The sequence below is a fragment of the Bos mutus genome, chromosome 19 (assembly GCF_027580195.1).
Source record: "Bos mutus isolate GX-2022 chromosome 19, NWIPB_WYAK_1.1, whole genome shotgun sequence".
Classification (NCBI taxonomy): Eukaryota; Metazoa; Chordata; class Mammalia; order Artiodactyla; family Bovidae; genus Bos; species Bos mutus.
The window spans coordinates 52,377,381-52,390,602 of NC_091635.1; the positions used below are offsets into that span (position 1 = coordinate 52,377,381).

General features: G+C 41.3%; 1 protein-coding gene across 1 annotated transcript in view; it reads right to left on the reverse strand.

The window, feature by feature from the left end:
* PPM1E (protein phosphatase, Mg2+/Mn2+ dependent 1E) overlaps positions 1-12,505 on the reverse strand; it is a 220,355-nt gene extending 207,850 nt beyond the window's left edge. The window contains exon 1 of the mRNA XM_070390591.1: positions 11,885-12,505. Coding sequence (XP_070246692.1) covers positions 11,885-12,339 — 455 coding nt within the window. The 5' untranslated portion in view covers positions 12,340-12,505. The remainder of the gene's footprint in view (positions 1-11,884) is intronic.
* Positions 12,506-13,222: the final 717 nt, after the last annotated feature.

Genomic DNA, 13,222 nt, shown 5'->3' on the forward strand with positions numbered 1-13,222 from the left:
ATATAAACAGGATTTTGAAAACTTGGTATAAAAAATGAAAAAAATTCAATATTTTAATATTTATCATATGTTTAAACGGTAAAATATTTGGATTGTTGTTGTTGTTCAGTCACCCAGACGTGTCCGGCTCTTTGTGACCCCATGGACTGCAGCACACCAGGCCTCCCTGTCCCTCATCATCTCCCAAAGTTTGCCCAAGTTCAAGTCCATTGCATCAGTGATGCCATCCAACCATTTCATCCTCTGACACCCTCTTCTTCTGCCCTCAATCTTTCCCAGCATCAGAGACTTTTCCAATGAGTTGCCTATTTGCACCAGGGGACCAAAATACTACAGATGCAGCTTCAGTCCTTCCAACAAGTAATCAGGGTTGATTTCCTCTAACATTGACTGGTTTGATCTCCATGCTGTTCAAGGGACTCTCAGGAGTCTTTTCCAGCACCACAGTTCAAAGGCATCAATTCTTTGGTGCTCTGACTTCTTTATGGTCCAGTTCTCACAACTGCAGGTGACCACTGAGAAGACCATAGTCTTGACTATATGGACCTTTGTCAGCTGAGTAATGTCTCTGCTTTTCAACACACTGTCTAGGTTTGTCACAGCTTTCCTGCCAAGATGCAAATGTCTTCTGATTGCATGGCTGAAGAAAGTTCTGCAAGTTCTAGTTTACGTAATGCTGAAGCCTAGCATGCAAGATTTTAAGCATGATTTTACTAGCGAGGGAGATGAGTGCAATTGTCCAAAGGTTTGAACATTCTTCAGTACTACCCGTCTTGGGAACTGGGATGAGAACTGACCTTTTCCGGTCCTGTGGCCACTGCTGGGTCTTAGAGATTTGCTAACATATTGAGTGCAACACTTTGACAGCATCATCCTTTGGGTTTTTTAACAGCTTTACTGGAATTTCATCACATCCACTAGCTTTATTAACAGCAGTGCTTCCTAAGGCCCACTTGACTTCACACTCCAGAATGTCTAGCTCTGGGTGACTGACCACACCATCATAGTTATCTGGTTCATTAAGATCTTTTTTGTACAGTTCTTCCATGTATTCCTTCCATCTCTTCTTGCTCTCTTCAGCATCTACTAGGTCACTATCATTTCTGTCCTTTATTTTGGCAATCTTTGGGTGAAATGTTCCCTTGATATTTCCAATTTTTCTGAAGAGATCTTTAGTCTTTCCCTTTCTGTATATGTGAATATACTGGGTTAAAAAAATAAAATAAATTCACTGTGTCTTTCAATTTTTAAAATGGGGTTAATTCTAGTCAGTGGAAAGTGAACAAACTTATATATGCCATTTCTAAGGTCTGGCATCTAAAACCTCCAATATCATTCTCCACTCCTATGTTTGCTAGACGTATGCTGATGCCTAGAGCAACCCTGGAAACCACAGACTGAAGATGAAAAACTCTACTAGCCTGAGTCCATTAATCACTCCATAGAACACAGTGCCTTCTCCATTGAAAGTACTCTCTGAGCAAGAAATAAACTAACATTACATTAAGCTTTTGAGATTTCAGGATTTACCCACAAGAGCAGCAATTTTTAGCCATTATAGTACAGAACATGCAAAAATTGGAAACAACTCGACTGTCCTTCAATAGGAAATTGGATAAATAAATCATAGTATATTCATACAGACTCTATATAGTAGCTAAAATGAAAAAACTCTGTATGTATCAAATGAATAAATCCTTTTTAAAAACGTTAGTCTCAAGAAAGCTACTTATGAAAACAAAAACAAAAAAGCCACCCATATTTTGACCATACAAATATGTGGGTAGTAAAAATATAAAAATATAGAGCAGAGGGCTACATTCCCTAAATTCACAGATTACCTCTAGAAAGAAAGAAAAGGAAATGAGTTCATAGAAGAGAGTGACAAAGTCTTCAATTTCATATGAAATGGTAATTTATATATGAAATGTTTTACTTCCTTAAAATAATCTTAATCATGATAATTTCTTAAAATGGATTGGGGGGTATATTTTTATTATTCTGTTATTTTGTAAATGTTTAAATCATTAAAATCAATAATCTTTTTCTTATATATATCTTCTTAGAGAGTAAACAACAAAACTTTGTTAGAAGACATTTAAAAACTATATACCAAAAGCCTTAAATATGTGAATATCTTTAATATAATCCCAACACTATATACTATATATAAATATACACTAAGAAAATCAAAGGTTTGCTCAAAGGATGACCATCAAAATATTCTTAGAGCAACCAAAAACTGGTAACACCTAAAATGTCTAATAGCATTGTGATTAAATTACTGTGTATTCATTTAAAAATTACATGGGAGGTAGGATGAGATGTGTGAAGGTATAGATGAAAAAAAGACTGGCCACAAATTGATCACTGCTGAGGTTGAGCAATAAGTACACAATTTTTTATATACTTTAAATTTTTTACAATAAAATGTTCTGAAATATGTGAATACAGAACTTTACTAAGTTTTTCAAAAAGCAGTTTAAAATAGTTATGAATAATATTTTGTGTTTAATCTCTTGGCTCATTCACTGGATTTATCTGTGTTGCGTATGTCCCCGTCATTGCTGGTCTAGGAATTTGATGGCAAACATGTAGCTAATAATCGATTGCAACTGCCTTCAAGCACTTTATCAAAATCATTTGGAACATTATGAATACCACACTTTCAATGTAGATATACATTTCTCATGTGTGGATGTGTGTATATATACATGTATAAATTTCATACATGCATACCCATGCATACATACCACTCTCACCAGCAATATTATCAGTATTTCTTTGAGTAAGCTGTATTCTACATAATCTAATTAACAGTTACATATTCACAGATTCCTCATCAAATATAATTGCCCTTTAAAAAATCTAATAAAAATAAAGATAGAAGTTTTGTTGCTTTTTAAACTTGCATTACAAATAATATGTTCAACCTATGATTTCTCTGCAGGAATTTTTTAAGTCAATTATCTATTTTGTATGCCAAAGCCTTTGTGTGGATCACAATAAACTGTGGAAAATTCTGAAAGAGATGAGAATACCAGACCACCTGACCTGCCTCTTGAGAAACCTATATGCTGGTCAGGAAGCAACAGTTAGAACTGGACACGGAACTACAGACTCGTTCTAAATATGAAAAGGAGTACTTCAAGGCTGTACTGTCACCCTGCTTATTTAACTTCTATGCAGAGTACATCATGAGAAACACTGGGCTGGAAGAAGCACAAGCTGGAATCAAGATTGCCGGGAGAAATATCAATAACCTCAGATATGCAGATGACACCACCCTTAGGGCAGAAAGTGAAGAGGAACTAAAAAGCCTCTTGATGAAAGTGAAAGAGGAGAGTGAAAAAGTCGTCTTAAAGCTCAACATTCAGAAAACGAAGATCATGGCATCCGGTCCCATCACTTCATGGGAAATAGATGGGGAAACAGTGAAAACAGTGTTAGACTTTATTTTTTTGTGCTCCAAAATCACTGCAGATGGTGACTGCAGCCATGAAATTAAAAGATGCTTACTCCTTGCAAGGAAAGTTATGACCAACCTAGATAGCATAGTGAAAAGCAGAGACGTTACTTTGCCAACAAAGATCCATCTAGTCAAGGCTATGGTTTTTCCAGTGGTCATGTATGGACATGAGAGTTGGACTGTGAAGAAAGCTGAGCGCCGAAGAATTGATGCTTTTGAACTGTGGCGTTGGGAGAAGACTCTTGAGAGTTCCTTGGACTACAAGGAGGTCCAACCAGTCCATTCTAAAGGAGATCAGCCCTGGGATTTCTTTGGAGGGAATGATGCTGAAGCTGAAACTCCAGTACTCTGGCCACCTCATGCAAACAGTTGACTCATTGGAAAAGACTCTGATGCTGGGAGGGACTGGGGGCAGGAGGAGAAGGGGACGACAGAGGATGAGATGGCTGGATGGCATCACCGACTCGATGGACATGAGTCTGAGTGAACTCCGGGAGTTGGTGATGGACAGGGAGGCCTGGCGTGCTGCGATTCACAGGGTCGCAAAGAGTCGGACACAACTGAGCAACTGAACTGAACTCTGTTAAATACAACCAAGGAATCCATTTAATGAGAGAAGGTAAACAGTAATAATCCATGACGTTCTTAAAATTGGAGGAAAGGTGCCACTGTCAACTCTAAGCCAAGAAACTTGCACGTCATCAGGATACTTCATGTACAGTGTTTAACATGAAGTCAGCTGGCACACAGAACAAGCTGCCATTCTCAATTAATATGTCAAGTATTACTAGCACTTAATTCTATTTTTTTTTTTTTTTTGGTCATGCCACCTGTCTTTGGGATCTTAGTTCCCCAAACAGGGACTGAACTTGGGCCACGGCAGTGAAAACGTCAAATCCAAGCACTGGACTGCGAGGGAATGCTCTTAAGTTCATATTTTGTACACAAAGAAATAGATTTTAATATTTTATTCCTTCATGGAAATGGATTATTTTGGGTACACCTTATTTTGAAGACCACTAGTCAAGATACATAAATATCTGTGGGGGAAAAAAAATTAAACAAGTGCTACAAGAGGAGCCCTTACAAATAGCTGTGAAAAGAAGCGAAGCAAAAAGCGAAGGAGAAAAGGAAAGATATAAGCATCTGAATGGAGAGTTCCAAAGAATAGCAAGGAGAGATAAGAAAGCCTTCCTCAGCGATCAATGCAAGGAAATAGAGGAAAACAACAGAATGGGAAAGACTAGAGATCTCTCCAAGAAAATTAGAGATACCAAGGGAACATTTCATGCAAAGATGGGCTCGATAAAGGGCAGAAATGGTATGGACCTAATAGAAGCAGAAGATATTAAGAAGAGGTGGCAAGAATACACAGAAGAACTGTACAAAAAAGATTTTCACGACCCAGATAATCACAATAGTGTGATCACTCACCTAGAGCCAGACATCCTGGAATCTGAAGTCAAGTAGGCCTTAGAAAGATCACTACGAACAAAGCTAGTGGAGGTGATGGAATTCCAGTAGAGCTATTTCAGATCCTGAAAGATGACGCTGTGAAAGTACTGCACTCAATATGCCAGCAAATTTGGAAAACTCAGCAGTGCACAGGACTGGAAAAGGTCAGTTTTCATTCCAATCCCAAAGAAAGGCAATGCCAAAGAATGCTCAAACTACCGCACAATTGCACTCATCTCACACCCAAGTCAAGTAATGCTCACAATTCTCCACCCTAGGCTTTAGCAATACATGAACCGTGAACTTCCAGATGTTCAAGCTGGTTTTAGAAAAGGCAAAGGAACCAGAGATCAAATTGCCAACATCCGCTGGATCACTGAAAAAGCAAGACAGTTCCAGAAAAAACATCTATTTCTGCTTTATTGACTATGCCAAAGCCTTTGATCACAATATTGTATGGATCACAATAAACTGTGGAAAATTCTGAAAGAGATCGGAATATCAGACCACCTGACCTGCCTCTTGAGACCTATATGCAGGTGAGGAAGTAACAGTTAGAACTGGACATGGAACAACAGACTGGTTCCAAATAGGAAAAGAAATACATCAAGGCTGCATATTGTCACCCTGCTTATTTAATTATATGCAGCATACATCATGAGAAATGCTGGGCTGGATGAAGCACAAGCTGCAGTCAAGATTGCCAGGAGAAATATCAATAACCTCAGATATGCAGATGACACCACCCTTGTGGTAGAAAGTGAAGAGGAACTTTAAAAAGCCTCTTGATGAAAGTGAAAGAGGAGAGTGAAAAAGTTGGCTTAAAGCTCAACATTCAGAAAACTAAGATTATGGCATCTGGTCCCATCACTTCACGGGAAATAGATGGGGCAACAGTGGAAACAATGTCAGACTTTATTTTTTTGGGCTCCAAAGTCACTGCAGATGGTGAGTGTAGCCATGAAATTAAAAGATGCTTACTCCTTGGAAGGAAAGTTATGACTAACCTAGATAGCATATCGAAAAGCAGAGACATTACTTTGTCAACAAAGGTCCGTCTAGTCAAGGCTATGGTTTTTCCAGTGGTCATGTATGGATGTGAGAGTTAGACTGTGAAGGAAGCTGAGCGCTGAAGAATTGACGCTTTTCAAGTGTGGTGTTGGAGAAGACTCTTGAGAGTCCCTTGGACTGCAAGGAGATCCACCCAGTCCATCCTAAAGGAGATCAGTCCTGGGTGTTCATTGGAAGGACTGATCCTGAAGCCTAAACTCCAATACTTTGGCCACCTGATACGAAGAGCTGACTCACTGGAGAAGACCCTGATGCTGGGAAAGATTGAGAGCAGGAGAAGGGGATGACAGAGGATGAGATGGCTGGATGGCATCACCGACTCGATGGACATGAGTTTGGGTGAACTCCAGGAGTTGGTGATGGACAGGGAGGCCTGGCGTCCTGCGACTCACGGGGTCGCAGAGAGTCGGACATGACTGAGCAGCTGAACTGAACAAGAGGAATGAGCACTAGGTATTCTCTAAGGAGACACGGAAGAGACATGTAATTCATTATGAGCGTGGGGTTGGTGAACAAAGGAAGTGATGTGAAATGGAGACCTGAACAGTGGGTTAATGACTGGACAGATTCAAGTCGGAGTGGGAGAGCAGGGTAGATCAAGCGTGTTATGTCCAAAGGTGCAGAGGTAAGAGCAAACACCATGCATTCAAACTAATATATTAATAGTCTACAACAGCTGAAGGATAGTTTCTAGGGGTGAAGTGGGTGGACAGATTCAGGGATGGCTGATAAGATTATAAAGGCTTGTTTGGATTTTATCTAGAGGGCAATGGAGAAATAGGTGATGAAGGTACACAATAAAGAACTGGCCTTGCCAAAAAGAAGTCTGGCCTTTGTCCCCAGCTCCTGGGAGGTAACCTCTAAATCCCTGGAATTTCTAGAGTAATAGCAGTGTCTTTGTTATTCATAGTGGACCCCTTGGATCACATGGTATCAGCCTGGGGTGGGAGACTTGAAACTATTAGTAAGTTCAACCAGGTGAGCAATCTACCAATAAATCCCAATAAAAACTGGACAGCGAAACTTAGGTGAGCTTTTTGGGCTGTCAGGACTCCATGAGAGAGGAACACATCCCTGAGGACAATGGAAGCTTCACAACTGAAACCCTTCCAGATTGCAGCTCATGCAACCCTTTCTTTGGCTGGTTCTAAGTTCTAGCTTTTTCTTATACTGAACCATAATCCATTAATATATTAAGCTTTCAGTGAGTTCTGTGAGTTTTTGTAGTAAATTACCAAATCTGAAAGTAGTTTTGAGAAACCTGAAAATTATAGTCAGTGTCAGAAGTGAGGGTGGTTTTGTGCAGACTCTTTCCTCTAACTTATAGTTGGACCCTAACTCCTAGCAACTTCTGCCTCAGGCAGACTCAGCTGTATCTGACTGGAGAACTGTGCCTTTGACCTTAGTTTGGCTAATACCAGATAAACAGTAAAATATTTAAGCAATGGGTGACAATTAATCAATCTACATAATCTAGATTCTAGAGAAATCACTTTACTATTAATACACTGGGGAGAATATATTGGAAAAGACTAGGAAGAAATAGCAATGACAGTAGGGACGGTGAAGGACATATTTAGGAGGTATTTATAAAGCAAAATTTGACTGAATGTGAGGAGGAGAGAAGGAGAAATCAAGGATCAGTTCAGTTCAGTTCAGTCACTCAGACATGTCCGACTTTTTGTGACCTCATGAATAAACCCACCAAAAAGAGAATCAAGTTTTGTCTTCTGTGGGGGAGACAGAGAGAGACGGAAGATCAAATTCAGTTTTGGACATTTTCATTTGAGAAGACTTTTAGACATCTGGATAGAGCCATTCCATAAGCAGTCAAAGCAAGGATGGAGACAGAGTTGGGAGCTATTAGCATAACTACAATAACCAAAATCACATCAAGGGAGAGACTGATGTTGACCACAGACAACTAAGCCAACCAAACTTGAAAAGGCCAAGGATCAAACAACAATATAAAAGGGTTAGGCAGAGTATTAAAAGCTCACAGAGAAGTGGCAGTCTAAGACGTAGGAGAAAACCCCGAAAATTATGGCTTACACCGAACGGTTGGTATTTTCTTTTTTCTGCTACTTCTTACCACTTTTAAGAATAAAAAAAGGGGTGGGGTATTCTAAATGAGTGGCATAACTCCCATCCATGTATTTTTTCATATATATATATACACAGACAAAGGTTAATGGCTTTCTAATCTATCTCAAAGTCATTAATGAGTCACATAATTCAATACAACTGAATTATTAGTGTCTATAAACAATGATTTTCTTTCCCAAGCCATTTTTAAAGTGGCCACCCTCGTTACTACTGTAAACCATCTGCAAGTATTTAACTTTGCCAGGCTACCAAAATATCTCCCCCTCCTTGAGAAGTCCAACCCAGACTAAATGAATAACTGAGAAGACAATTGCTCTAAAAATGTACTGACATGCAGCTCTTACAGACTTCAGGGTATTTGTTTCCTCTGGGTTAAAACAAATAGATTTATCCTCCATACAATAATACAGAGAAATAAAATACAGCATTGACCTATGCAACCTATCCAAGGTTATTCATATCTGCTATAAGATCAGCTGTAAATTTTATTTGAAATTATTTCAAAGCTATAAAATATCTCACCTCCACCTTTTCAAAGAGATCCATTAACCTCAAAACTCCTAATTTTGTGTCATTAGAATTTATTTTACTCTCTTGGGGGGCATTTTAGTTTACAGGAGTAAAGGAGATAATTTTTACATGAGCAGCTGAAGATTCCAAATCACTGGAATTTTTTATTGACATGGAATAGACTAATTCAGTTAAACAGTTCTAAAGAACTGCTTGAATTTATTATTCATTCTTAAAGATTTAATTATTTGAAACAAAACTGTTTAAATGGTCCTTTAAAAAAAAGTATTTATAGCCCACAACAGAGATCTTTCTCATCCTAGGGGATTTTTAACATTTCAAATAATTTTTCTTTCAAAATGTTACATGTTTTTATCTAGTAGAGAAATATTAAGTACATAGTTCCCATTTGAAGCCTAACAGCAAAAACTCTAACACAAATACTGAAAAACTTTTAAGTTGCTAATTATAACTATATTTTGTCCATTTAAACCTTGATCCTTTACTTACCTAAGTAACTGCTTATCTCAAGTTAATCCTAAGCTTTGAGTTTACCAAAATGAAGAATGATAAATATATCTGCTGTTCTTAAACTCTGAGAGAAGCAAAACACTGGGAAAAACATTCACTATATTTTTTGAAGTAAAATTTCAGCCAGTGTACACATAAACAGTATTGGGAAAGTAAGCATCTTTATTTTTCTCTGTAGCTTCATACTATGTATTTACAAAGCACTGACAGAAAAAATAGTCTAGAGACTTATGAAACTGGTTCTAGTTTCTTCTTACATTAGTTTCAACTGTGAAATTAGTGAATATATATTTCAAGTAACTTCATTTAAGTATTATAGGACACTCTGACAAGCATGACAGTTTCTAAAGAATATTAAGAATCCCCAAAATAAAGAGAGAGTGGGTATCTGAGAAAATATTTAAAAAAAAAGACAAAAAAACTTCACCTCCACCAAATTAGTAATTCCAACATATTCCTAATCAGAATGATTTCAAAGTGTTTCCTAGGAAATTTGATAACTCAATTTTTCCTAGGAAATTTGACAACTCTGAGAGTTTTGAGGTTCAAAAATTATACTGAAAAATGCTGGAAAACCATTTGTACATAATTTGTCATTTCTGAATCGGGATCCTCAGTTTTCTCTTCTGTAAAATGAAGCGAACAGGAAAATGATCTCTCTCTACAATGTCTTCCAATACTGATTCTTGTGGCCAAGTTGTATGATTTTCTTTCATAAATAATAAAGCACAAAAAGTATGTGTTTTTAAACTATGAGACTTTTAGGTTTTGGGGTTTTGTTTTGTTTTGTTTTCAGTCTGTTAACAACCTTGAAGATACTTTACATAAACAAGCCAGACATTTTGTATCTGAGTAAAACATAAGTTAACAGCTTCTGCACAAAACAGTTTGTTTTCCAACTTCAATTTTGCTAGTTTTACTTCAAATCTAAACTTCTCAATTAGATGGCCATTTTATAATGTGAATACTTTTCTAGTTTATACATGTATGGAAAATCTTGCTCCCTTTCCATGTGGCAAAACACACATCTACCTACCATCATCATACAGATTTCATTTTTAAAAAACCTTGAATGGAACATATTCAAAGATGTTCTAAGCTAATGACACTCTTTTTTTGAAATGGACCTTCTCTAATGTTTAAATGTGTATTTCTTTAATTCTGCAATTGCATTTGTAAAGGTAAAATTGTCAAAATAGAGTTAGTCTGATGCTGAGATAATCTTTCCACTTCAGTAAACAATTCCATTTTATTTTAAGCAAGAAGTCTTAAGTGTCTATATAGTATTAAAAATATTTCATAAACTCTATTCTACGATTGTTTACAAACACTAGGAAGAAAAAAACTCCTAAGATGTTTTTACATGCCATTTTACATTTCCCAAAAAGCAGTATGACTTTGGTAACCAGATAGGATTTCAAAATTGAAATTTCAATAGTGTATAAAATATGGGACACATCAACACAGTCCACTTTTACAGCATATATGTTCAGTGTTTTTTTCCTGTTGACAAGCTTCTGTTTTAACAGGAAGAATGATTTGATCAGGTGTCTGTTAAGTTGGAAAAAGACAAAACCTTTATTTTCCAGGTCCTTCTCTTAATCTAAGCTTTTAAAAAAATCCAAGAAGTGATCTTAACTGCAGTGAATCTTGCAGTAGCAAACTTTTTGATGGGGACAGAGTAACATCTTTCATTACAACTATCAGCAGAATGGCAAAAGGCTGTCGAGGTTTACCAGTGTTCTCAGAAACTTGTTAGTATTCTCCTCTGTCATTATTTCAGAACAATTCCATTTAGAAAGAAACGCAATTGTAAACTGCTTCTATTTCAGGCCCATAAAAACTGGGATGAAAGGCAAAGCCTTGACCTTTCTATTTTAGACTTTCATCTGTGTAGCTAAGCCATCTGCTTTCTCTCTACCCCATCTACTTAATGGACTGAAAATACTGCACCTAATTGCAATTTTATCAAACCAGCCAGAGTTTTCCACTTTAACGAATTACGACTCTGTCTTTCACCTGAAGGCTCGCAGGTAAAATTTTCTTTATCCGTCCCTCCCCATTTCCTTCCCACCTCCCTCAATTATGAGTTATCAAGTATCATTAAACTACGATACGAGGCTTCCGTGTATTAAGCCATCTACACTTTCAACACTGAGCGCCCAACAGAAGAAAATCGACTCGTCTCCCCTCCTGTGGATCTTGGGCCGGGATTATCATCTTTGTTGCGGTTACGCAGGAGGCACCTAGCAAGCAGCTCCTGCCTAGAAAGGAGACCGCGTCTCTCCGCCGCCAAACAACAGGGGGGGACTCGCGCCGGGAAAAAGACAGACCCGGGTGGGAGGAAGACCTCCAGGAGGAAGGAGAGGGTTGGGAAGAGGGAGCTCTCAAGACTAGAAGGAAGGACCTTCCCGGGCACCAAGCAGAAAAGGTGTGAGAAGTGGAGAAAGAAGTGGGCGGCCGGGGAGAAGCGGGAAGCCGGGAGCCCGGCAGGAGGGCGCGGGGGGCGGCTCCCAGGCCCCGGCGGGAGGCGCGGGGGCCGCGGCGGGCGTGGGCATCTCGCCGCCGACCGCTCGAGTCCGAGCAGCGGGGGCGCTTCCAACCTCTCCAGGGCGCCGGCGTGAGGCGGGCGGGGGGGATGAGGAGCGGAAAAGCGAGCAGTTCGCGCGGCAGAGGGAGCCGCGTCGAGGCCGGCGCGGCGGGGACGGCGGCCCACCCCCCGGCCGAGCCCCGCTACTTAACTATTTGTAGAGCTGCTGCAGGCACAGGTCCAGACTCTCGCCCTCCACCTCCTCGCGGGTGATGCGCTCCGACAGCGGCCGCGGCAGCGGGGGCAGCGGCGGCAGCCGGGGCTGCGGCGGCGGCACGGCCGACTGCCCCCGGGCCGCCGCCTCCTCGCCGGCCGCCGCCGCCGCCGCCTCCTCCTCCACCGCCTCCTCCTCGGGCTCGGGGTCTTCTCGCTCCTGCTCGTGCTCCCCCTCCTCCGACGCGGCCCCCGCGGCCGCCGCCTCCCCGGCTTCCTCGACCGACGCCTCGCGCGCCTCAGCCGCCACCAGTTCGGGCTCTGGCTCGGGCTCCGACTCTTCGGGTTCGGGTTCCGGCTGGGGCTCGCCGCCGCCGCACGGTCCGCGAAACTCGCCCAGGAATAGCTCCAGGAAGCGCCGGTAAGTTTTCTCCTCAGGGCTGCAGCCGGCCATCGCTGCTCATGCCCCTGGGCCGATCGGGGAAACGGGTGGGGGAGGCCCAGGAAGGGGAGGGGGGCTGCTGGCGAGCCTCCGGCTCCCGCAAGGGCGGTTAACGGCCGCACCGGCACGAGCGATCAGCACTAGGTTGCCTGGAGAGGGCTCCCGCAGGCGTGCGCGCCGCCGAGCCCGGACGTGCGCGGCCCGGGGACGGGGGGCGGAGCGCGCCGCCCCTCACGGGTCTGGAGGGAAAGTTGGTCTCGGGCGCGCGCGCGGGGTCCGGCGGAGGCCCACCCTCTAGCCCTACGGAGAGCGCAGCCCAAGCTGCCTAGAGACCGTCGCCATGGCAACCGGCCTCTAAGGAACAATTTCAGGGTCCCTCCCGTCGAGTCCACGGAGTCGAAAGGGGCACTCGACTTGGTCTCCTCTCCAACTCTGAATGCCTTCACTGTGTGGATACCCTAACCTCAAAGTGGTTAAGAGGGAACTAAGACGTTCGCCCTGTCTAGCTGTTGGTCTCCTTGATTTGGATTCACCTCAGTTTTCCTTATCTGTCCTGTCTTGTCTTAGGGTCCGTATGTGCGGAAAGATACCACAGTGTGAACACCTTCTGTTGTCGATGACATTGATTTAATAAGTAGTTTGCAGGGGAAGGCATTCAACATCTACAAAGGTAGATTCCTTTGCCTCCATTCTCTCATCTGATTCTGTGAAGTGGTGTTATCCTCACTTCCCAAAAAGAGGAAGCAGGATTAAGTACATTTGTTTTTTCAAGGTGTGGAAGCTCCTAGTCGTGGCATTGGAATTGGAACCCAGATTGTCAACTTCTAAAGCCTTTCTAGACCTTTTTTCCTGTATTCTTCTCTGACTTTTAAAGACTCAACAGTGTAATACATCT